The 23,608-nt window shown below is 44.1% G+C and overlaps 1 protein-coding gene across 1 annotated transcript in view; it reads left to right on the plus strand.

Annotated features, from left to right (window-relative positions):
• Positions 1-1,053: 1,053 nt before the first annotated feature.
• Positions 1,054-23,608, plus strand: part of bcl11bb (BCL11 transcription factor B b) — a gene marked incomplete at both ends in the record, with an annotated part of 25,647 nt that continues 3,092 nt past the window's right edge. The window contains 2 exons of the mRNA XM_083899024.1: positions 1,054-1,117; positions 8,940-9,323. Of these exons, the coding sequence (XP_083755150.1) occupies positions 1,054-1,117; positions 8,940-9,323 (448 nt within the window). The remainder of the gene's footprint in view (positions 1,118-8,939; positions 9,324-23,608) is intronic.

Below are 23,608 nucleotides of genomic sequence, written 5' to 3' on the forward strand. Positions count from 1 at the left end.
AAATGTGGACAAAAGTCAGGCACGATTTTGAGTGATAATTACTTTTCTATGAAGCAATCGCAGCTTCCTCCTTGTGTCCGTGTGTTGTCCCTCACATGTCCGCGACGGTGCGTAACCGAAACAGACGCACTTGAACTTGAATCCCTTCAAGACACACACACACACACACACACGCTCGCACGCCCACGCGCGCGCACAGACTCAGGGTCCTCCCTCTTTCATCGTGTGAGTCAACAAGAAGTAGCCTCGACACTGTGGGGAACTGGGAAACATTGGACCTCTGCTTGTTGGTCGAGAAGGAGGAGGAGGAGGTGTCTTGTCTGCCCGCCTTGCTTTCTCTCCCTTTCTCTCTCTCTCTCGCTCCCTCCCTCTCTCAATCAGCGAGGCTATTGCCACCAGAGCCAAGAGTTGCCGTTCCGCGCGCCGATGCCAAAACGCGCAAGAGGAGTCATTGCCAAAGGGTCATTTCAGCGCACCGTTGCTGAGATCGAAGGACTGTAGGAAACTCTAGAATAAACAGCAGCCACTGACCCCAGATGATATAATCATATCATTAGAATTAAGACAAGGAAAGGAGCCAAATAAGAGGCACTATACCTACCGCCGGCGGAGTGCACCGGACTTCATCTGTCACCACAGCCGCTGCAGAGGTGGGCAGTCTTGGATTTTCTTTCTTTTCTTTTTTTTAAATCTGAAAAAAGCTCATTGCAAAAATAACGTGGCCACTTTATCAGCTCAGCGGCCACTAACTGCTTCCTAAAACTGCACTTTGGCTTCCTCAATCCAGGTGTTGCGTCCTCCGATTAGACGCCGCTGCCGGACACTGTGGACACACTGCGCCCGCGCCTCCATCCTCCTCACTGCGCTCCTGCACTGCGACCCCTTCACCTCCCGAGCGCGCATCATCAAAGCTGCAGCTGAGGACTGTGAATAGCACAGGGATTAGGGACGAAAGGAAAGTTGGTCTCCTGTGACCCAGAGAAGACCGACACCACGGTCCAAGCCGACTCCAAGTGCCGTTCACCGGGCGATGCCAGAGTAAATGCCGGGGCAATGTCCCGCCGCAAGCAGGTGAACCCGCAGCACTTATCGTTGACGCACAGGGAGACAGTACAAGGTGAGTTTAATTCTTCCTTTAAATGTACTGGCTGAAATTAGTGTGTTGTTATTATCTTATTATGATTTTGCAGACTAACAAACTGTAAGAGTTGACTGGAGAAAAAGACGCCATTCATGCTCCTGAATTATTATTATTACTTTTATTATTTTTAAATATTTGACAATGCGCCAAACAAAGATGTTAATTAAGGACAATTTGTATGATTTGTTAGACATTAAATTCACCACGTGATACAGTAAAAGATAAACAAACACTGCAATATAAGGTTTATTTTAACACACTTTAAGACTCAATTGGAGAAATTACACTGGTCAGTAATGGTTTTTCCACCGAACTACTTTATGAAGTGTCAAGAGGCCAATGTTTCAAATGTGCCCTTTGCACAAATGATCTGATGACAGCTACACTGGGACTGTCTGGCAAAGTGTGTGTGTGCGTGTGTGTGTGCGTGCATGTGTGTGTGTGTGTCTGTGTGTGAGAGAGAGAGAGAGGGACTGTGTGTGTTGCGCGTGTCTGCAACCCAACATTTCACCACAACACAATTTTGGATTGCTTTTTCATGATATTGCAACATGTTGAACTGTCAATATTTGTGTCCATTGTGTTTAATATTACCATTTGTTTTTAAAATGAGACCACGTTGTGTTTATTTTTGAGATATTTCACAAGGTGTCTTATTTTATCTTATTTTACATTTGACATTTAAAAAAAAATTTAAATAATGACGCCCCTTCTCTGTTTCTGACACACACACACACACACACTTCACTTTATTTTCCCTGACACATAAAGGCCTGTTCTTATAACATCCCCCAAAAAAATCAACTGAGTAAAAATCCTCTCAACTTGTCATCTTAAAAAAAGGAGGAAGTGAACAACAATGTGAACTTTTATTAATGCGACACTTTAAACGTGAGCTTTGTTTGATGCTCTTATAGAGCTGCGATCAAACATATGAATAAATTGCACAGATTAAATCTGAGGCAGGAATTTTCTTTCTTTTTTTTGGAGCCTCTGATTAAAAAGTCGCGTAATCCAATTTCTAATCAATTATATCAATCTAACCTTCATCTCCCAGCGCTGTGCTTTGCCTAAATCCAATTTCATACAGGCCCTAATCTGGGTAATTCATTGCAGAAGTTCATGATGTAATCTTTGGCCAGTGTGTTTTGTGTTGAAAGGGCTAAGGCGCATTCCGACCCACCCGACACATTTAGTTTAAATACTAATCATTTATCCACTTTCCACTGCCTTTTTTTTTTTTCCAGTGGAGTTTTCAGTGGAAAATAATTTAAATGTGAAATTTAAATGTTTGCTGAATGTGTGATGCACCCTCAGCAGATTTTTAGGTAAATGACAAATATTGATTCAGGCTGAGTCCTGAGCTGACTCTGTATCTCTACCGCCTGTCAGTTAATTAAGCTGTAGACAGAGTTGATGTCCCGCAACGCATTTTCGAATTTGCACAATTTCCATCGTCTCAACAGTTTCACCTCGGGCGCGCGTGTGTGCTTAATATTAAATTGCACGGTTTTGGACAAACAGTCGCAGCGTTTTTTTGCATAATAGTATAATCTGTCTTTGTCTTCCACGACTTATGTACTAATTTACACTCACAGTTAAATATTTGACGCCCCTCCTTCCAGCCATGGGTCACCTCGTTTGACATGAAACCCAAAACCTCACAGCACCTGATGCGCACTCAGCACATCCTGCGAGCTGAACTTGTACATAAGGATAATCTATAAATTAGATGTTCAAGATGATAGCTTTTACATTTTTAAATTTTTTAATTTAACTGTTTGAGTTGAAGTTGCATTCAAATGCCATGTGTGGTGCATTTGCAGATCATTTTATTCACATCTGACTTGGCTGTAGACACATAAAAAGTTAGTTGGAGAGGCCTGTTTTCTAACAATGTTCAGCTGGCTCGTGTTAAAGGCCTGAATCTCATCGTACCTGTTCTTTCACATGTTGTGGCCTCAAGCAGAGACATTGACCGGCAGACTTGCAAGTGCAAGGTAAAGGACTGGACTGTCAAGTATTTGTTCTCTGCCTGTCAAATACCAGGGAGGTCACACACACACACACACACACACACACACACACACACACACACACACACACACACACACACACACACACACACACACACACACAATGGCCAAACTTGACTTTGAAAAACGAGTCGTTGAAAACCATTAAACTTTTGATTCCAGTCGATCTCCTCCTGTGAGAACAATGCGACTCGGTGAGCGTTTACCTGCAAACATGTACTCGTGTTTGCACAGAGCCTTGTGTTTGCCATATGTAAAGGATGTCTTACGAGTGAAGCCACATCATAGCTGCGATGGGTGGAAAGCTTTTTTAATGTCCGTGTCGAGGGTGCATGTCGCTGTGAGCTGTTTCCCTAAGCTGGGTGGGTCTGAGGAGGAGGAGGAGGAGGACCAGGATCACACCTCAGGCTGGAGGATCTGAGTGGCGCTGGGGGGTGAAAACACCAAACTGTAAATTGATTGCGACGACATACAACGAGAGCACACTGTATGTACAGCGAGAGAACATTAAACAACACACAAGGGGATTTTGTTGGTTTTAATAATTTTCTTTGTGTGTGTGACCGAGGTGACTTGTCGTTGATCAACATTTTAGTATCAGCTGTCAAGAGCAGTCACAAGGTATCTCCTTACACAAGTAATGATATGAAGTTGCTGGCGGTTGCTGACATGTGTATCAGCCTCATGTCACATCAGGGGTTATTCAGTGTAACTGAACACAGGAGCCTTGTGCCCTGCAGCCATGGGCCTATAGGTCATGCTCTACTTGGAGCACAGAGAACCTGAATATCAGCATATTTCTGGACAGGCTTTTAGTGGAAGACTGTGTACTGGAAATCTACTTGTCAGGTCAGCCTTCAAGGGAGAAACGTACGTGAGCGTTGCTGCCTTGAATGTACGCAATGCTCAAGTACGCCTCAAGTAAAGCAGACACTGTACTGGAAAAGTACACAAACATCACGCTGAAAGTCAAGTTCTCGCACTAACAAACAGAGATAATAAAGTATTTTCTGTCGTTCAGGTTACACTACATCCTTTGTTAATTTAAGACTTAAAACAAACATCCCTTTTGGGCTTTTTGAGGCTTGTCCAGCCACTGTCTCAGCTTAGAGTCAAATTCATGACCAGAGAATATTTGGTTATGAATATACTTATCTTCTTTTAATCACACTGGTGTTTAGTAGAACAGGCCTTGCTTGTTTAGTAACTGGTGTATTTTTTATTTTATGTATTTGTTTTTTTGGGGTTTTCTTTTCCCCCCTTTACAACCTGATATCAGCATTTTTACAGAGACCAGTTTTCTAGATCCAGCCATGGAAACGCCTTGTGATAACTGTTTACGCTCAGAACTGGCATGCTACTTGTGAAACAGTTAATGTTTTCTCCTTTATTTGCACCATATGGCTGTCAAATGCTAGAGAGAAACCCACCACCGTACGCTCAGCAACGACACAGTAAATATTCACACACACACACACACACACACACACACACACACATTGTGGTGAGCGGATGATAATCTCACAGGAGATGACTGGTGAGCAATTTTATGATTTACTATGGCAGCCTGCTCTCTGATTTTCTTTCTATATTTCAATATTATCGAACACATTTAATCAATTTAGCAACACTATCAAGGGCCTTTGTACTATCATTATATCTCTAAAAATCATTTGGCAAATTTGATTTACACCGACGAGTGTCATGCTTCGTAGCTTACAAGTCATTTATAGCGATTTAGTGACAAGTCACAGTCAGCTGCAGAGCCTTATTTTGCTCACTTTCAGGCTGATAATCTAAGATTTACGATAAGAAACGAGACTGCTATAGATTAAATGGTGATAAGATAATGAAACACACAGGCCTGGCCTTACACAACGCACACTGTTGCAGCTTTCCTTGGCAATCACAGCCGAGAAAAAGGGATAGGCTAAGCGAGGCCGCTTGTTGTTTGAATTTTTGATTGCAACCATCTGCAACGTCGCTAGTGTCATTTATTTTCAATGACAGCGTGAATCTTATCCGTCTTTCCCTGTGGGGTTTACACATGTGTGATGTGTGTGTGTGTGTGTGTGTGTGTGTGTCTCTCTCTCTCTGTGTGTGTGTTTTTAGCTCAGCAAATGGAAAAGGGAGGACAAAGAAAGAGAGACAGGTCTGAACCCATACGGTGTGGTCGACTGTCATATCAGTGCCCCTGGCCTTTCTCTGCCTGCACCAGCAGAACAGAGTGTGCAGCAGGTATTAAAATGTTGTGTAAGGTCAGGGCTTAAACAGGAAAAAATTTAGTTTCACGTCTTTCAGCCAGGACACACAGCGCTTCTTAAGAATTAGCGAAATGGCATTTTTTCTTGATTCTATTTAACTATAGGGCAGAGCCAAACTTGTCAAACCGTGTTGCACTTCTTTCTTTGCCTTCACCGCAGGCACAATGAAACAACAAAAAGAGTCATCACTGACACACACACAAGGGTACATGAGGATAGAGACAATGGAAAAGGTATTAGAGGGATTCCTCTCCGGGCAATTAAAGTTTAAGGACATGGCAAGAAGAGCCAACATTGCAATTACAGTCACTTTGGCAAGTTTTACCTACTGAGCTTGTTCTCGCTGGCCACTGATGTGAGAAACAAAGACGAGGACACCACATTGACAGTGTCATGTGCATATTTTTGAGTGATAATTACAATGCGACTGCTAACCAGCTGCACGGCAAACATTTGACTATTTGGAATTAAAACATTTCCCCGCTCCAAAGCGAGACAAGTCCTCTCGCCTTTGACAACATTGTCTCATCATTAAGCACTTTTGTGGCCGGGGCGTTTGAATATTTTTCAGCCTTTTTTTTTTTTTTTACACAAATGGAAATATTAGTGAAAGAGGCCCATTGTCTTCAGCTGTGTCTCCCATCTGGTACATATTGTGCAGTGGCGATGTGCATGCAGCGGCAGCAGGCAGCAGGCAGCAGCAGTCGAGTGACTAACTGACTCTCTCCTCATCAAACTGATAGGGGGTGCTCTAAGGCTGCCTGACTCAACTCAGCACTTGATAAGGGAGAGAGTCACAGGGCGACTGCAGCTCTGTGTCTATGTGTGTGTGTGTGTGTGTGTGTGTGTGAGAGAGTGAAAGACAGAGAGATACGAAGAGAGAGAGAGAAATATAAAATATGTGTGGTATCATTTTAGACAGCTGGGTTTCATTGCTATCATCACGCTTTCTCAACAATGGCATGTTTGACAGTGCGCCTGCCATGCTCTTTTACCTATCAAGCATGTTCCTCTCACATAGGAGTTTATACAGAGGAATTAGACACTCTCTGTCACAATGATAGGCTACATGTGAGTCTGTTTTTTCTTCTTTTGTGTGTGTGTGTGTGTGTTTCCATTAGTGTGTTTGTGTCGTCCACGGTTGATTTTCCTTCTTTCTTTTTTTTTCTTTTTTTTTGCCGCAAGCATTCCATGTTCCGTTCCTTATTGCACATGTGTTTTTCTCACACAGGTGAGCCTCGGGACAGATGAGTGCACGGGTTTCAGAGAGGGGTGTGGTTTTTAGAAGCTGTCCGACTGATATTCCAGTGGCATAGTGACAGTGCCAACGCCTGCTAATTTACTGCCTTCTGGCCCCAGGCAATGTTACTCATCCATAGGTTAACAAACAGGCCCTAGTCTACTTGTCTCTGTCTCTGACAGGGGGAAAGTCAAGTTCAAATGCCCAGGTGTCTGTCAGTGCGTCGATTTGATCTCACCTCTTTCTCATTTACAGCACATGATGATCTAGGTCCCATGCCACCTGTCTTGATTTCAGCGTCAGAAATGAGAACGCGCAGTGTTTTTTTTTTATGCATCTCCTGCATGAGCCTACTTACATGCTCTGCACATATTCACACATGCACGCATGCACACACCTACATGGCCTGTCTGCACACTCCGGAACATTACTTTGTGTGATTTACCGTCACATGTTGTGGACTGCAGGTAAATATGTGTTTGTGTTCCGTCTTTGCAGCCAAAGATTATGAGATGGAAATTATTTGGCAGGCGCCCAGGAACCCATCACCATTTAGAGAAAAGATATTTGGCATCAGATCATCACTTCAGGGTGAAATGAGTGGACGTGAATGTCAGGGTGTGTGAGTCGATGCATGTACGTGGAGCAGAAGGTGGGAACGGGGCATGTGTGTAGGAGGGGTTCATTTATGGCTGCAAAGAAATATTTCTAATTTTACATTTTCTGCAAAAAAAAAAAAACAGCCAGTTTAACAGTTATGATTGGAAGCCACGGCTTCCTGCCATTTTGAGATGGGTGATAACAGAGTTTAGGAGGCTCTCTCTCCACTGATAAGACACCAAAAAAACATGCGCACACGAACCAGCGCCCACCCTCTTTTGTCTAATCTTTGCAATTATTTGGGTGTCATGTTTGCAGAAAGGGAGCTGAGAGGCGACGAGAAAAAGAAGGTGGGGAGGGTGGGGGGTGGCAGCACATTGCTAGAGGTAGAGGAGTATAGCAGCAGAGACAGCAGATGCTGCTACACTCCTCTCCCCGCCATCAACATCTCTCTCCTGGGTACGTCTCACTCAGACGGCCCTTTATCCTCTGGAGCTTCAAGTTACCTCTGGGCTGTTTTAGAAGAGGACACATTTTCATACTGGTACATGAGGGTGGTGTTGGAAAAAAAAATGGAAGGTCGTCCATTAGGGATTTAAGTTAAGCTGAGGGAGTCAGTCACCGCCATAGGGGAGGAGGGAGGGTAGAATGTGTAATGGTTATTAATGACCGTGTCAGATCTGTGAAGAATGAGATTTACTCTCTTAACAGGACCCCGGGTTTGGCTTTATAGATTTTCTGTCTGTGGAGAATAGAGTGCACACACTCACCTGTGTGCGGCTATATTCATACACACACATTCAACATCTTATTGAGTTTCTTTTACTCATTCTCATTTTTCTTTTCTCTGTCTTATTCCGTGATACACCCAAACATGAAAACACACACACACACACACACAGATCCACATTGGTGGATGTGGCCTCCGTTTTGCTTCACTTTGTTCTGCACAAGCTGGGGCTCCCACATGGTTAAGGCAGCCGTCTAACTATGACAGCTCAGTGCAGCGAGGGCCTTCACCGGAAACCCAGCCTGCAGTCGAAGATGAATAACTTCCTGGCCACACACCATCACACAGACTGATACACACACACCCACACACTCACACACACGCACACACACACACACACACACACGCACACGCACACACACACACACACACACACACACACACACACACACACACACACACACACACACACACACACACACACACACACACACCTACACACACACACACACACACACACACACACACACACACACACACCTACACACACACACACACACACACACACACACACACACACACACACACACACATTGACAAACATATACATACACTATATGTGCCGGGTCCCACCCACGCAGATCTCTCACAGATAAGGTGCGCAGGTGTTTGTCTAGGCGAAGCAGGTTTACAGCGGATTTGTTTCATGTTTCATGAATGCGAGACAGTTTAGAATGCAATGATCATCTCTTGTGGTAGGGGGAGGTTGCTTTTATCAGGTAAATTAATCTGGGATAACTAAACTTCCTTGTTTTTTTTGTTTTTTTTGCAGCCTGTCACATTGTCTTTTTTCTCGCTCTGTCTTTGAAAAACAAAAACAAACGCCCCTGTTTGACGATCTTGTACCTTCCATCTTCCCTTTCTGCAGCTGAGGCCAATCATGATTCAGGAGCAGGATCTCCATCGCCAGAGCCATCCACTCCCAGCCCTCGGAGGGCAGGACCCGGGGAGCATGATCTGCTGACCTGCGGCCAGTGCCAGACCAACTTCCCTCTGGGCGAAATCCTGGTCTTTATTGAGCACAAGCGCCGCCTGTGCCGGGGCCTCGGGAGCGGACCGGGGTCTTTCTCCAAGCCCGGGGAGAGGGACGGGATCACGGGCATTCCCAGTTCTCCCAGGATCAGGTCACTGCAGCTGGGTAGAGGGTCCATTCCAGTGGAGGTGGGCATCCAGGTGACCCCCGGTGGAGAAGTGGATGTGGAGAGGAGGCTGACGCCGGCCAGGGGAATCTGCCCCAAACAGGAAAGAGGAGGTACGTAGACTGAAACTCATTGTAGGTGGCTGCAGTTACGGGACACAGTAAGCATCTCAGCTGTAAACACAGTCTGGAGGGAGCTTTCAGCATGTCAGTATCTATGCTCATGTCTTAAACACACACATGGGTGCAAACACACACAGACACACACATGCAGACATCTCTCACCTGTCCGAGACAGATAGCTCTCTTTAAAGAATCCCAGCTGCTTGTTATTTTGACAGTGGCCTTCAGGAGGGATTAATGTAGCCTGGGATGATTTCATAAGAGTGAGTGAGAGAGAGCTGCACTGTGTGTCTATTCTGCTCTGTTCTAAGTAAAACATCACACACATGTACACACAGAATCACACACACCAAACAAACACACACTGGCAGGCCTGAAGGACTTCTTCAGCTGAAACCAATTTTGAAAGGCGAGGAAGAAGGTGATAGAGGAGCCACCCCCAGTGTGTATGTGTGTGTGTGTGTGTGTGTGTTTGTGTGTATTTTCTTTTTCTTTTTCCCCCTCTTGTGTGAGTGCATATCACGTGTCTGAGCGTTTGTAAAGAAATCCTGCAGCATATAAAAAAAAAAAAAGGTTAAAAAAAGCTGATTAAAATTCATCTGTGTTCATGGTGAGGAGAAGAGGATTAATAAAGTAGCAAGGCCGTTCATCTGGCTGTGGGGTGCGCGGGGGGGAGTGTGTGTGTGTGTGTGTGTGTGTGTGTGTGTGTGGGGCGGGGTGGTTGGTTTAGAGACTGCCAGCGCTGCAGGGAAACCAGTTCAAAGTTATCAGAGGAGACAGTCACCATCACACCCAAGACTATCCAGGATTACACAGACTCCCGCAGACTAAGATGGTCCTGGCTGAAGAAGGGAGACGAGTTGTAAAAGTTAGCAGCTAAACTCAGATATGAGACCGGATACAGAATATTAACTGTTATGTCATTTTTATAAAGCGGAGGCGTTTATTTTACGCTACATGCATTGCATAAAATTAAACGGTAAGACTCAGATACCACGGTGTTATTAGTATTTTGGTGATGATTACATCCAAAAATAATTCAGTGATTGTGCAGGTCTATAACAGCAAGTGTAGAAAAGAAGAATCAGTGTTAAATTAAATAGCGTGAATTTAGACTTGAGGAAGATGCCATGACAACAGGCTCTGGGCTCTTTAGGTTCACAGCAGGTGCATGTTTTTTTAATTCACTACATCCGAGACGTAAAAAATTTCTGATGTAAATGTATTTTTTTTTATTTATTTTTTTAATATATAGCAAATCTGTAAAAACATTTTGTAAAAAAATAATAATTATCATAATAATAAGTCCAGGGACACAATTGGCACATTTTGTTCATTCTGAAATGAAAGTTGGTGTAGACATCCTGTGTCACTGCTGCAGGAATCAGCAGTTTCTGCGTGTGGCCAGCAGCTGTGTGTGGTCACAATCTTCTGCAGTGGGAAAAAAAAATGTTGCTGAGGGAGATCACAAACTATATGTGACAGCGCGGTTGTGGAAGTCACTGCTAATTAAAAAAATAAAGACCATTGCGTTACTTTGTACAGACATTTTCCCAGGAGAAAACATATGGACTGCAACAGTGAGCGGTTCACATTTTAGACAGAGACTTTTTTTTATCTGTTGTTTATTTTTATTTTTTTATTGGGGGGGGGGGGGGATCAAGAGAGTTAAAACCTATTTACCTAGGAACTGACAGACAGACAGACTTATCACAGAGAGAACAGGACATGAAAACACTCAAAGCCAAATTAAAGAGAAGAGGAGAGCTTTGTTCAACACATTAGATTGCCACTCAAGGCAGTCTCAAGTTCCAACCAAATTAGATTACATTATTATGTCTAATTAAGTCCACTGTGTTCGTAACACACACACATACACACGCACGGACACGCACACACACAGCTTCTTGCATGTGGTATTGAGAACTTTGCAGCCAAAGCACACATAAAGATTTTGTGACGCAAGTGTTAATAAGAAAGACACAAGATAATGAGCATGTGTGTCAAATTTACACAACAAAAGGGACTCGGGATGCGCATGCACATGCACACTTGATGCATGTTTGCGCTGTATGTGTAACATTTACCCCTCTCCTCTCCTTTTGCTTCACCTGGCCGTGTTTTATAACATCCTGTCTGGCCTCTTTGTCTGTCATCCTGCTTCCTTAAAATGCAAACATGCTGCAAGGCTAGCAGATTCAGCCCAAAAGGTGTGAACACACACTCACACACACACACACACACACACACACACACACACACACACACACACACACACACACACACACACACACACACACACACACACACACACACACACACACACACACACACACACACACACACACGTACATGCTATCGCACACATGGCGTAGATGAAAAATGGCCCTTCTGCTCCCAGTTTTTTTTTTTTTTTTCCTGAGTTTCTCTTGCTGATGCATGCACTCTGTGTGTGTGGACTATTTTAATATGTGTGTGCGTGTGTGTGTGCTTTGTATGGATTTGTGACTGTGTGTGTGTGTGTGTGTGTGTGTGTGTGCATGTGTGTGTGTTTGTGGTGTCTGTGAAGAATGATGCGTGTCACCAGGCAAGCAAAGGGGTTGTCACTAGGGGAGCGTTACCATGCTAAGACGACCCTGGCCCTGCTTTGAACTCCTCCCAGGACGGCTGCTGGGCCCCCTCGGAGCACTTTACGACATCGAGTACATAAGGGGCGAAGTCACATCATGACAACCTCTCCCTCACACTGTCTGTCTCTTTTCTCTCTCTCTCTCTCTCTCTCACACACAAACACCATGTGTAAAGCGATCACACGGTAAATATTTCATGAGATGATGTGAACGACAGCAACATCCTCAAACATATCTGTGTGTGTGTGTGTGCGCGCGCTTTTCTCTCCGTCCACCTCTGATCTCTTTGCTGTCATGTGTGTGGGCAGCACAGTCATATGAATATATTAGGCTGAAGATTTTTCAGCGATACCGATACCTGGTGTTCAAAGACTTTTAAATGAAATTCCCGCTACTTTAAAACGGTCACACTTAAACTTTTTTTTTTTTTTTTTTTTTTGGTCATTGTGAAAGTGTGTTAAAGTTTACAGAAGTGACTTAAAGTGATAAAATCTGTTTCTTTGTCCTTGAACTAATGGGCATAAAAGGGATTTTTTTTTCCTTTGCCCACCTTACATAAGTAATAGTGTGAATGACAGCAATGACTGACACTTGTTTCACTGCGGCTGTAACTAACCGTGACATCTCCACACCTCTCTGGTTTGGATTTGAAAGTGTTTCACTCACGTCTTCTTCTCTCTGTATTTCTCCCGCCATCTTTGTTTTTTTTTTTTTGCCCCACCACCCAATGCTCCTTTAATCACCTGGCTTGCTCTCATTTCCATATTAAATAGGCTTTAATCATGAAAAGCAATCATGCTTTTGCATATTCATACCTTCCCCTGTACGCCGGGTTCCCTGTCTCGCTCCAGTGCCAAGCAGCCAGTAATCAGTAGGCAGGCGGCGTAATGCCATAGCCCCGGCCCATCGCATGAAAACACACACACTGCATGAGTTAGAAATAACTTCACATGCTACTTACGTATTATCTCTACTCCAAGAGAGAGAGAGAGGGAGAGATAGCAGAAGAGGGAGAAGGGTAGAGATAAAAAAGAAAGATGGCGAGACTGATCCCTGATTTGAGCTGTGAATATTTGTACAGAGGCTCAAGGAAAAGTCGATTTGCATAATGACTTTGTAGTTTTGCATTAATCACATTTGCATATGAAAATGCGTTAATTACTCCTGATTATTTTTTTTAAAAACTTGCTTCATTTGATGTCCAAGCTCTGGGGTTGTGATTAGGGGTTACATGGTGGCACTTGTGTAGGTGGGGTGTGTGTGTGCACTCATGCATGTGTGTGTGTGTGTGTGTGTGTTTGTGCCTGCAAGTGTGTATCCTGCGTGTTCATGCATTTCTGGAGCAGTCTCTCTGTGTTTATGTGTTCTCACATGAGTGAATTGAATGCTTGCCAGGGAATTTATCTTGTGTCTGCTGTTAGGCATGTGTGCCTATTTTCATTTTTCGCATTTCCTGGTTTCTTTGAATGGTAAATTTTTCCTTATTCCGCTGTTGGGGGGGTTGTGGGAGGAGAAAAAAAAAGAGGAGTACATCAGTTACACCACTGAGTAACATGAATGCACGCTTGCGCACATAGTTTTTGTAGAGTTTTTTTTTTTTGTCTTCCACATTTAAAATGCAATCGAGGAAAATGAAAAAAGAAAAAAGAAGAAAGTGAGAAAGAGATGGTGTAACAGAGATGTTTTACAGCGGTGTATTCAAAGGCCTTGATTAAGTTCAACACAACAACAAAACAGTAAAGATTACAAGACTTTCTTTATAGGCAAACCATTGCTTAGTAAAACAGCAGAGGATGATCCTTTGATTTTGATGCAGGAAACAAGCCTGGATAGATGTTATAGATAAAGTTTTTACATTTACACAACAAAAAGCTATATAGTGGCCCTTATATCTGCAACTTGCAAGCATGATACTGCCTGAATCCAGTTACTCCACAGAAATATTTAAATGCATTTATTAACATTAATATTTAAAATTAAAAGACATGTTTTCTAAGAATTACAACTAAGAGGGAAACCTGTGGGAACACGTGCACATGGAAATTACCTAATTAAATAATTTTACATATTGTGGTTATTTATTTAATTACACGATGCTGCTGTGTGAGCATTCAGGTACACATGCACGTCTCTGGGTGAGGTTGCGCACAATTACAGCACACATGCCTGTGTATGGGGCCCGCAGTGGCGTTGGCCCATAACACTGCACCTCAGACAGGACCACCCCAGGGGCCGTCTGACTCTGCTTGTGTCTGTCTGTCTGTCTGCTACGGGGTCAACTAGGTCTATAAGGGAGCTGCTAAAATGGCACAGCTGCATGTGCACACGGCCACAGCCACCTGACACACACACACACACACACACATTCACACGTTTATACAGAAAATGGAAACACGCTTGCAGGAGTGCACACACCGATATGAGCCACACACACAAAACATATGTGCATGCAGGAATGCATACAATGACTCCCATCTCACATAAAGGCCTGCATCTCCCACCCAACACACACACACACACACACACATACACGCACACACACACACACACAGCTTAAAGGCTCCCACATGAAGGCATCAAACGCTCCACAGCCAGCTTTATGGCACTCATATGGCAGCAGATTTGATATTTTCCTACCACAGCGGGGGAATAAAACTCGCCACTAATTTGGACTGCGAGCGCCACCGCTAACTTTCAGCATGTGCCGACTGACTGTGTCTTCCAGATGTGTGGACTCCGTGCTCCTTAACAGCCTTACTTAAGAGGCATTAGAAACCTCACACCCCGTCCCTGCTACGCATGGAGAGTGATGATGGCGCGCTGGTATTCAACACAAACATGCCGCTTTGCATCGAGCTTTGAGTGAAGTGCTGACGCGCGAGCTTCATGGTCTCGTTTGCCTTGGACCGTGAGCTGCTGACTTGTGTCAGTGGGGGAATCTGTGAAAGTGTTTATGTTCTATGCATAAATAGCTATAATCAAGGTAATTTGACTGCGCTGGAGTTATTTCAGCTACCTCTTGCCTCTCTACACTGTTTGTGACATTTGATAATTGATATGCTTTCATCAGGACAGAGTAATATAGCACCTTTTTTTTTTCCTTTTAAAAATATAACCGTGTATGTACACTTTTAAATACAGAAACATGCAAGCCTCTACAGCAGAACCTGCTGAGCAACTTGCACACCTCTCCTCAGGACAGACATGCAGTTAAAATCCTGACATGTCTGTGTGTGTTCAGCTATTGTGCAGCCTGCCACACATTAGTGCATAATGTATAATGTGGCCCTTTCAGGGCTAAATGGAAAGATTTTCTGACCGGAGTGTTCGCTCCAGTTTTTCTGTTGAAAAGTGTTTGCCTTTGGGAGTAAAAAGGCTGCCATTAGTATTTGTGGAAAGGAAAAGAGATGGCACTTGTTAGACAGTCAGAAAGGGGGTAATCCTACTTGCTTCACTGTTGTTGTTCCTTTCCCCTTATCTTATTATCTTGCTGCTCTGATTGGGTGGGATAGTGGGGAAGAAAATGAGGAGACAGTGTTTACAGCCGTATTTTTCCTTTTACAGGCTGCCTCACCGCAAGAGATATTGAAAGCCTTTCATGGTACCCTTACGATTCCCCTTATTTCATCCACTTATTTGTCTTGAGCAATTACTGCGAGAGAGAGAGAGAGAACACCAGACACAGACAAACACATGACAAACATGAGCTTCTTTTATGTCGGTTTGTCACTTCAATATAAAGCAGTGTAACAGGAACAATATCGAGTTTACAAACCACAAAGTGTCTCCAACCTTTATACTCACAAAACAACACTCACATCTACAGGAACACGTTTTTAAAGTTGTGTGGTGGCTGATGGGTGAGGAGATGCTGGGCAAAAAAAAAAGAGGCAAAACTTTTAAGTAGATTTTTAATCTAATTTTAAAGGTTCAGTTCACACAAAAAGACGTTTGCTCACTTACCTAATCATGCAGATAAATTCAGTTAACTTTGCCCCCGGTTTTTGAGATATCTGTCTTAGTGATGTGTGTCTCTGCCGCAGCGCACGGCAGATAAGGGGAATTTCATTTGTGGTGTTCGAACCTACAAAAGAAAAGATGACGAAGAGGAAGACGTTTCTAATAACATTTATTTTCTACAAAAAAAAGGGGTTCCTGTAACAAATGCTTTACCATTTCAAGAAATAAAATCACTTTACAGTGAGATCTGTTTACAGTTCTGATTATGAGGGACACATCATCTGGTAACACAAGACGATGCTGAATATTTCAAACACATTTTTTTTCTCCGTGTGGGCAGGTTGAGGCAAGTACGCCTGAGTAAATAAACCTGAACTATTTGCATTAGTGGATTTTCTTTTAATAATTTGGGTGGACAGACCCTTTCAAAGTGAGGGATTATGATTTCGCACCATGATTAATTTATTATAAATATGTTTGTTCAGTAACTTATATTGTCACCTACAGATAAAATGAATACATGTGCTCACCAGTGTTTTTTTTTTTTGGATGAAAAAGGGCTTGCACTGTCATGTCCAGAGATGGCATTTCAGACAGGGGAGTTAACTGCTCAGGGTTAAGGGGCTATGCTCTCCCTGTATACTGGTGCAATTCTTTTTTCTTTTTTTTTTTCCAGAGAGCCCTCTTCTCTGTGTCTGTCTTTCCCAGAGCAGAACAGAGCAAGCCAAAATGAAATAAAGCCTAAGATGTTATCAGGGTGATTGGTGCCAGTGGAGCTTGTCTGGGCCTGTGGTCTGGCGGGGCAGCACTGGCCTGTACCAGCGCTTGTATATGTGTGGGTGTGAGTGAGTGTGTGTTTGTGTGTGTGTGTGTGTGTGTGTGTGTGTATCCTAAAGGCACTGGATAGATGAAAGCTTTCTTTAACCATAAGCTATGCAGGAGCCGTGCCAGGAGCAGGAAATGTATCAGCGTGATAACAGCCAGAAAGACAGAGAGAAATCGAGAAAGAGAATGAAAAGAAATGAGACAGAGAGAGAGAGAGAGAAAGAGAGAGGGAGAGAGGGAGAGGCCACAGTGAACCCACAGGGGGAGGCCTGGGGCCAAACTCAGCCCCATCACACACACTTCATGTCACTTCATAAATATGTGCTGGGTGTGTACGTTGAGAGATGAATCTATATACAGTGCATGTCTGCATTTGTATTATGTGTGTGTGTGTGTGTGGAGCATTTGAGGTTACCTGAGAGAACAAAATCCACCTGGAGACATGACCAGAGCTATGCTTATAATGTGCCGCCGGCCGACAAACTATCAGAAAGACTCAAGAGACGAGAGCAGTAGATCAGCAGATAGACACTGTACAAAAAAACAAAAAAAACAGCACATAAAAGCTAAGAGAGATCGTCTCTGTATTCATACCATCAATAATTTTAGATAATAGTTGATTTGTGGGCGATCAGCAGATAAAGATATTAAATAAAAAAATAATGTAATGTTTTTTTGTTTTTTTCTCTTTATTTTGCTTTACGCAGTACGAAGGTGAAAATTGCCCGGTGGGTCACATGTGATGCGATTAACCTGCACGCCCGCAGTTACTTCAAAAAAAGTTTATGTCGGTTTGCTAATGATGAAGCTGCAGGCATTCACCCTATAGCAGAGAACAAAGACTGCAAACGGGAAAAAGGATCTTTGTGAATGTTTCCCAAGGTGCCGCATTTGTCCTCCCAGCATCTCTTTTTTTGCGACACCACATTTTTGTAAATAGATAAATAAATAATGTGACAAGATTCCAGGTTACTGTTCTGCAGCAAGGATTTTTTTTTTTTTAATGGATCTAGCAGAGCAGTTAAGCAGTTATGTCTGGTCTAGTTATATATTTTTAACACCCTCCCGCCGTTGTTGCTCCTGTTTAGTAAGCGAACACTAATTAGGTATAAGTCAAAAATAGTGTCAAATGATGCAGTGCTCCTCGTTGCCCTCTCCAGCCTCACAGCCTCTCTCTTTGTGTCCAAGCAGAAGGGGGATTAATGCGCTGTATCCTCTCGCAACCTTAAATGGCAGGAATTAAATATTAAATGAGGGAAATTGTAGTGTAATAGTGAAATAGCTCATGCATGTTTTCGGGCTCTGTTTCTCAGTCACTGGAATGCCCTCTGTGCCATTTCTCAAAGCATGCGAGGGGCAAGTTTTATAGCAGGCTGATTGGATTGGAAGGACTTGTGTGCAACATTCAGGGCCACGGTGGTATTTTCCTGTGGGCTGCTAGTTAAGGCTGCTTGGCTCCAATGGGCAGAGGCCAGCTGGGGAACATTACTACTGCTGAAAGAATATAGCATCCTGTCACCGAAATGGTAGACTGAGATACTCACTCTGAATATGGGCAAATGGATGCACAACACATGCTTACAGTGTGCGTATGCACTACTGTTTGTACACGAAGAGCTGTTTCAGTTTTACTTCTTTTACACACACACACACACACACACACACACACGCTCACACACAGGTAAGATAAACCATTTAGTGCTTACATACATGAAATGTACGTTCAACCTTGGATGGATTTGTAAAAAAAAAAAAAAAGAAAGAAAAACTTGTGTTTAATTTAATTCATCAATCATGAACAAATTAAGCCACATTATAATTTTCTTTAAAAAACAAACCAAAGAAAACAAAACATGATAACATATTTCATGCACTCTCTGTATAAAAAGATTAAGCCAAAGAAAAATGTAATAAACCCACGAAGCCGAATTCGCATGTCACTCATATGTCAAAGTCAATTTCCTTTTCACTGGCAGTGAATAGGAAATTGACTTTCTGGACAAAGTGAGAGTCCCTAAGGGGTATAACTGGAGCTCATTTGGATGTAAAACCTCAAACAAACATTGTGGGAGTCCACAAACTCAGTTTCCATTTCATTGTCAAAGCTGCTTGTGTTTTTTGTCGTTTGATGCTATCACCTATGCAAACATTTGACCCTTTTTTTGTGTTGCATGGAGGGGGACGTTTTCCTGAGAATATTTCACCCAGTGGCAGACTGTGTTTCTTTAATTCAGCACACTTACTGACACCATTGCTTCCTTTTTCTTTTTTTTTTTTCCCCCTTCCATTTTGTGTCATTTGTTTTCCCTGTTGTGTCATGGTAAAATGCGTAGTTGATGGAATGAGAGATTAAAGTGCTTGCATTTCTCGTTTAAAATGGAAATGGAGGTGACTCAGAAAAAAAACACACAAAACAAAGCACAGCATCTGCTCTCCTGCTATTTCCTTCTCCCCCCTCCTTCACTGTCTTTCCTCTTCTTACTATGCGATTCCTTTTCACCTAACCACCCTCCCTTTCCTCTTCCCCTTCATCTCACACCCCTCCGTCGCATCTCGCAACCACAAGCATGATTGTCATCCATTTGTCAGCGTCACATGACAGACAGCGGACCCCACAAGAGTGCACATACCCCCAAAACACACACATGCAGGAGCTGGGACCAGTTAGGAGCTGATGATGATGAGTCAGGCTTAGAGAAATGCCACCAAGAGCTTAGCTAATGCACTTCATGGATCTTCCCTATTCATTCTCTCTCTATCTTTTTTGCCTGCATCGCTCCCCCTTTCCTCCTCTCTCTTTCTCCCTCGTTGACCTAGAAGCGAGCCAAAAGTCATAGCTCTCTACTGACAGAAAGGTCTCCCCAGTTATTTTTCACCGAGCGTCCCCTGTGCCCTCGCTGGGATAGTTCGCCTCATGGCAGTACCGTGCTCCCTCGTGCTACATGAGAGCCTCTTGCACTCGCGCATTGTTGTGCAGCTGGCCTCGCTCAGTGCGTGTCTGTGATCGAGTTGTCGGAGATACCTGATCCCTTTTATTGTTCATCTGACCCGCATCTCAGGAGGTATGAGGGTCAGGGTGGAGTACACGGATACCTGGTACAGGTGCTGAATGTGAACATGAGTGAAAGAGAGAAGAAGGAGGGAGGGATGAAAAAAAATCATATAAATATAGTTAGGTATTGAAAAGGGAAAGTTTTGTTCGAGCCTTGCTTGTCGTCCCTTACACTTTTTTTTTTTTTTTTTTACTGAATACACAAATGAGCACTGTGTCTTTAAATCCTCCCTTGGGTTGTCAGGGATTTCAGCTGGTCATATTGGCTGCAGACACACACACACACACACAAATACACAGGCACACACACATGCACGCACGCACACACACACACACACATGTATATGGTTAGCAGGCCAAAGCTGGTTTGAGTTAGCATGGAGCCAGTCACACTGTGTGAGAGCCTTACCCCCTGCCTGCTACTGCCACCCTCCACAGTCTCTCTCTCTCTCTCTCTCTCTCTCTCTCTCTCTCTCTCTCTCTCTCTCTCTCTCTCTCTCTTTCTTTCTGTCTCTCCATCTCCCTCTTTCTTTTACTACATATGTGTGACAGTCAGCTGCTGCTCATCGGGGCCATAGCTTAACATACGAGGTCTATCTTCCCTGTGAAACACGCACACTCGCACACGTACACGCACGCACAGTTGAGCTGTGTGGCCCTGTGTCTCCTGATTAGCCCTCTTCATGACAAACAAGCCATCAGAGCAAAGGGGAGTGGGGGCATGGAGGAAGAAGAAGAAGGAGGTTGAGGAGGAGCGGGAGGGATAGATGGGAGATGTGAGAAGGAGGAGAGGAGCAGAGGTGTAGGGAGGGGACAGGGGTGAGCAGAGGAGGCTGGGACCCCTGGGGACCCCTAGATCACAGCCATGCTAATGAGGAGCTGCTTTGCCAGCAGCAGAGGTGTCAGCTAACCCCTGACAGGTGCACACACGCGTACTCCCCAGAAGGCTTGTGCTGGCTCGTGCGCGCGTGTGTTTTTCTGTGAAAGTGTGCGTGCGTGCACGGACGGTAGAGGAGAGGAGGGGCTGCAGGGGCAGGTTTGAGTCCCAGTGGCCTAGCCTGCGGGCGGCTTTGTTCTGTATGCTAATCTATCGCCGTGGCGTTCTGTCGCCCTTGATGGAATGTTGGAGGAGTACAGCGGACCTGAACCCCAGGAATGCTGCAGTGGGTGCCCACACATGCACGCACGCACACACACACACACACACGCGCACATACACACCTCTGACACCTACTGTAACATTTCATCTGCTTCCTGACTCACCTCCTTGTTAACACGCAGAACCTGCACTATCTTCTGTTTCTATTACAAACTTTGCTCCCTGGGTGTAATACCGTTCACCTTGCTTTCACCCTGAATGTGCCACAGCAGAGAAGCTGGAGGTTCCGGCGTTCAAATTCTACTTATTTTCAATTATGATTTCTGTTCCCTGAGCTTTGTGAGAGTAAATCTGGCATCAGTGAACACTCATTACATCCACTCACTGTTCGCCATCAGCTGTGAAGCTCCAGTTTGCCCATCTTGTTGAATGCTGAGCTTGTGGAGTTTTGTTATTTTTCTGTGGTCTTATTATAAGTCCTTTTGGATTAGAAAATCTAATAGAGGCCCCAGAATGTAAGGGTGAAATAAATGGACAAAGCTCCAGCTCATGCTTCGAAATATAAATCAGAGTCATGCTGGGGAAGTGGCATATGTGAATTCCTAGATTAAACACAAATCCACATGTCTTCACCATACGCCTGGTGTCTACTTGAGCCCTGCCAAGCTTACACCAACTTTTCTACACTGGCCATATGTGAACAGTCAATACCGTGGCTCTCCTTCATTCACTGGCATTTTGTTTGTACTTTTAAGGAAAAATAATGGCTATAAAAGGCAATCTGGAAAGAATAAAATCTGATGTAAAGCTCAGATCTTAGTCCCCGAAGACTGGGTTAATTGGCCTGGTGGTTTAGTAAAAAAAAACCAACCCAGGAGAAAAGGAGAGCATTATTACTGGCCCACCTCAGCTCCATGCATGTGCCAATGTTTTAATAACTTCCTCCAGGCTTCCTGGCCCTTAGCCCTCGTTTTGTTGAGCAGGGCAAAGAGCTGGTCTCTGTGCCAGTCTCAGGTTGTGTTTGTGTTTAATGGACGAGTCTGGCTGAGTGGACACCTGGGCGGATGCATGAGATGGTTTTTTTTTTCTTCATCTTCTTCCAATGAATCCTGTCACACTGTTGCAGTCACAAGTAGTTGTATTGATTGTATTAAAGTGCCGTATCGTAGAATCGTGCTGCATTTCATTGAATCTCTCATCGCAGTCATATTCACTGAGGATGTGTGTGTGTGTGTGTGTGTGTGTGTGTCTGCGTGTGAGTGTCAGTACATGCGAGTCTGTGTGTTTGATGGGTGTAAATTGGGTGATTAGGTCCAGCATCAGTGACTGCATGGAGAGGAGAATGTGACTGTTCTAACTGGTAGTTGACCTTGGTGGTAGGTGGTGGACTGTAATTGGCACAAACTGGAGCATGACACGGCCCACTGTGATTCTTAAATGATGTATTCACACCCTTCAAGTACGTGTGTGTGTGCATGTGTGTGTGTGTGTGTTTCAAGTGGACGTCTGCAAAATATGTCCCTGTGCATTCATATATATATATATATATATGCATATGTGTTATTGTTGTTGTTATTCCATTGTGTTTCCCCCCCCTTCCTTTCTCCTCCTCTTTCTGTTTTCCTCCCCTCCCCCCGCTTGCTTCTTGGAGAAGTTGATAACATTTGTCTTAGGCCGTCATTAGGCAGTAGCCATCAGCTGCCACTCTATTAGCTGCCACGCTTCCTTTAACAGCATATGGCTCGGCAGCGTACAATATGACAAGATGCAAATGTGTTGCTGTGGCGGCGATGGGGTGGAAGGTTGTTGGGGGTGGGGGGTGGGGTGTATGATGGGCTAGCTTAGGTGTATTGATGAGGCCATGTGTGCAGACCAAAATACAGATAAAGAAAAAAGCAAAAAAAAGCGCAATTTGATAAATTTAGTTAGTTCATCAGTCCATCTCCCAATATCACATCTTCACTTCATATTGATCCTATAGTGTGCTGATGGGATTAAACAGCTCCCAAGTCTATAGACACCTCTCGGTCTCTCAGGGTATGCAAATATGCCGTGTGTGTGTGTGTGTGTGTGTGTGTGTGTGTGTACTCAAGCACGTCTGGCCCTTAAAGTCCCTCCACCTCTCTTCTTACCTCCTCTCCTCCTCCTCTACCCTTCCCTCTCTCGCTCTCTTCTCCCCGTCCAAAGCTGTTAAGCTGTCCAGCTCTTTGCTGCCAAGTAGCTGTGTGAAGCCTAGCCAAACTAAACACGGGCATGCAGCCCACTACTTGCCCCACACACATACACACGCACACACACACACACACATACACGCACACGCTCCCGGGGTTTTTGTCCATACACACATGCACTCACACACACTCGCACACACACGTTAGTAGCAGGAGTCAGGTCGTGTCCCACCCCACGCAAACAGTGCGAGTGACGGCTGCACCAGAGGCCCACTAATAGCAGAGAAAAGCAGACAGAAACAGTAAATGAGCCCCTCATTAACTTTTTCTGACCCAGTCTCCCCTGGGGAAAGCCAAACCAATCACACTGCCAAATCAGCTTCCTGTACTAGACACTCATCCAACATCAGCTTCCGCTCATCTGTTCTGCACGGTGCGAGTGTGTGAATGAATTTGTGAGAGCACTGTGAGGGACAGAGAAAAGAAAATTAAAAGAAAATGTAGACGTGTCTGCATGTGTGTTTTACATTCCATGACAA

Source organism: Microchirus variegatus, assembly GCF_963457635.1.
Source record: "Microchirus variegatus genome assembly, chromosome: 12".
Taxonomy (NCBI): domain Eukaryota; kingdom Metazoa; phylum Chordata; class Actinopteri; order Pleuronectiformes; family Soleidae; genus Microchirus; species Microchirus variegatus.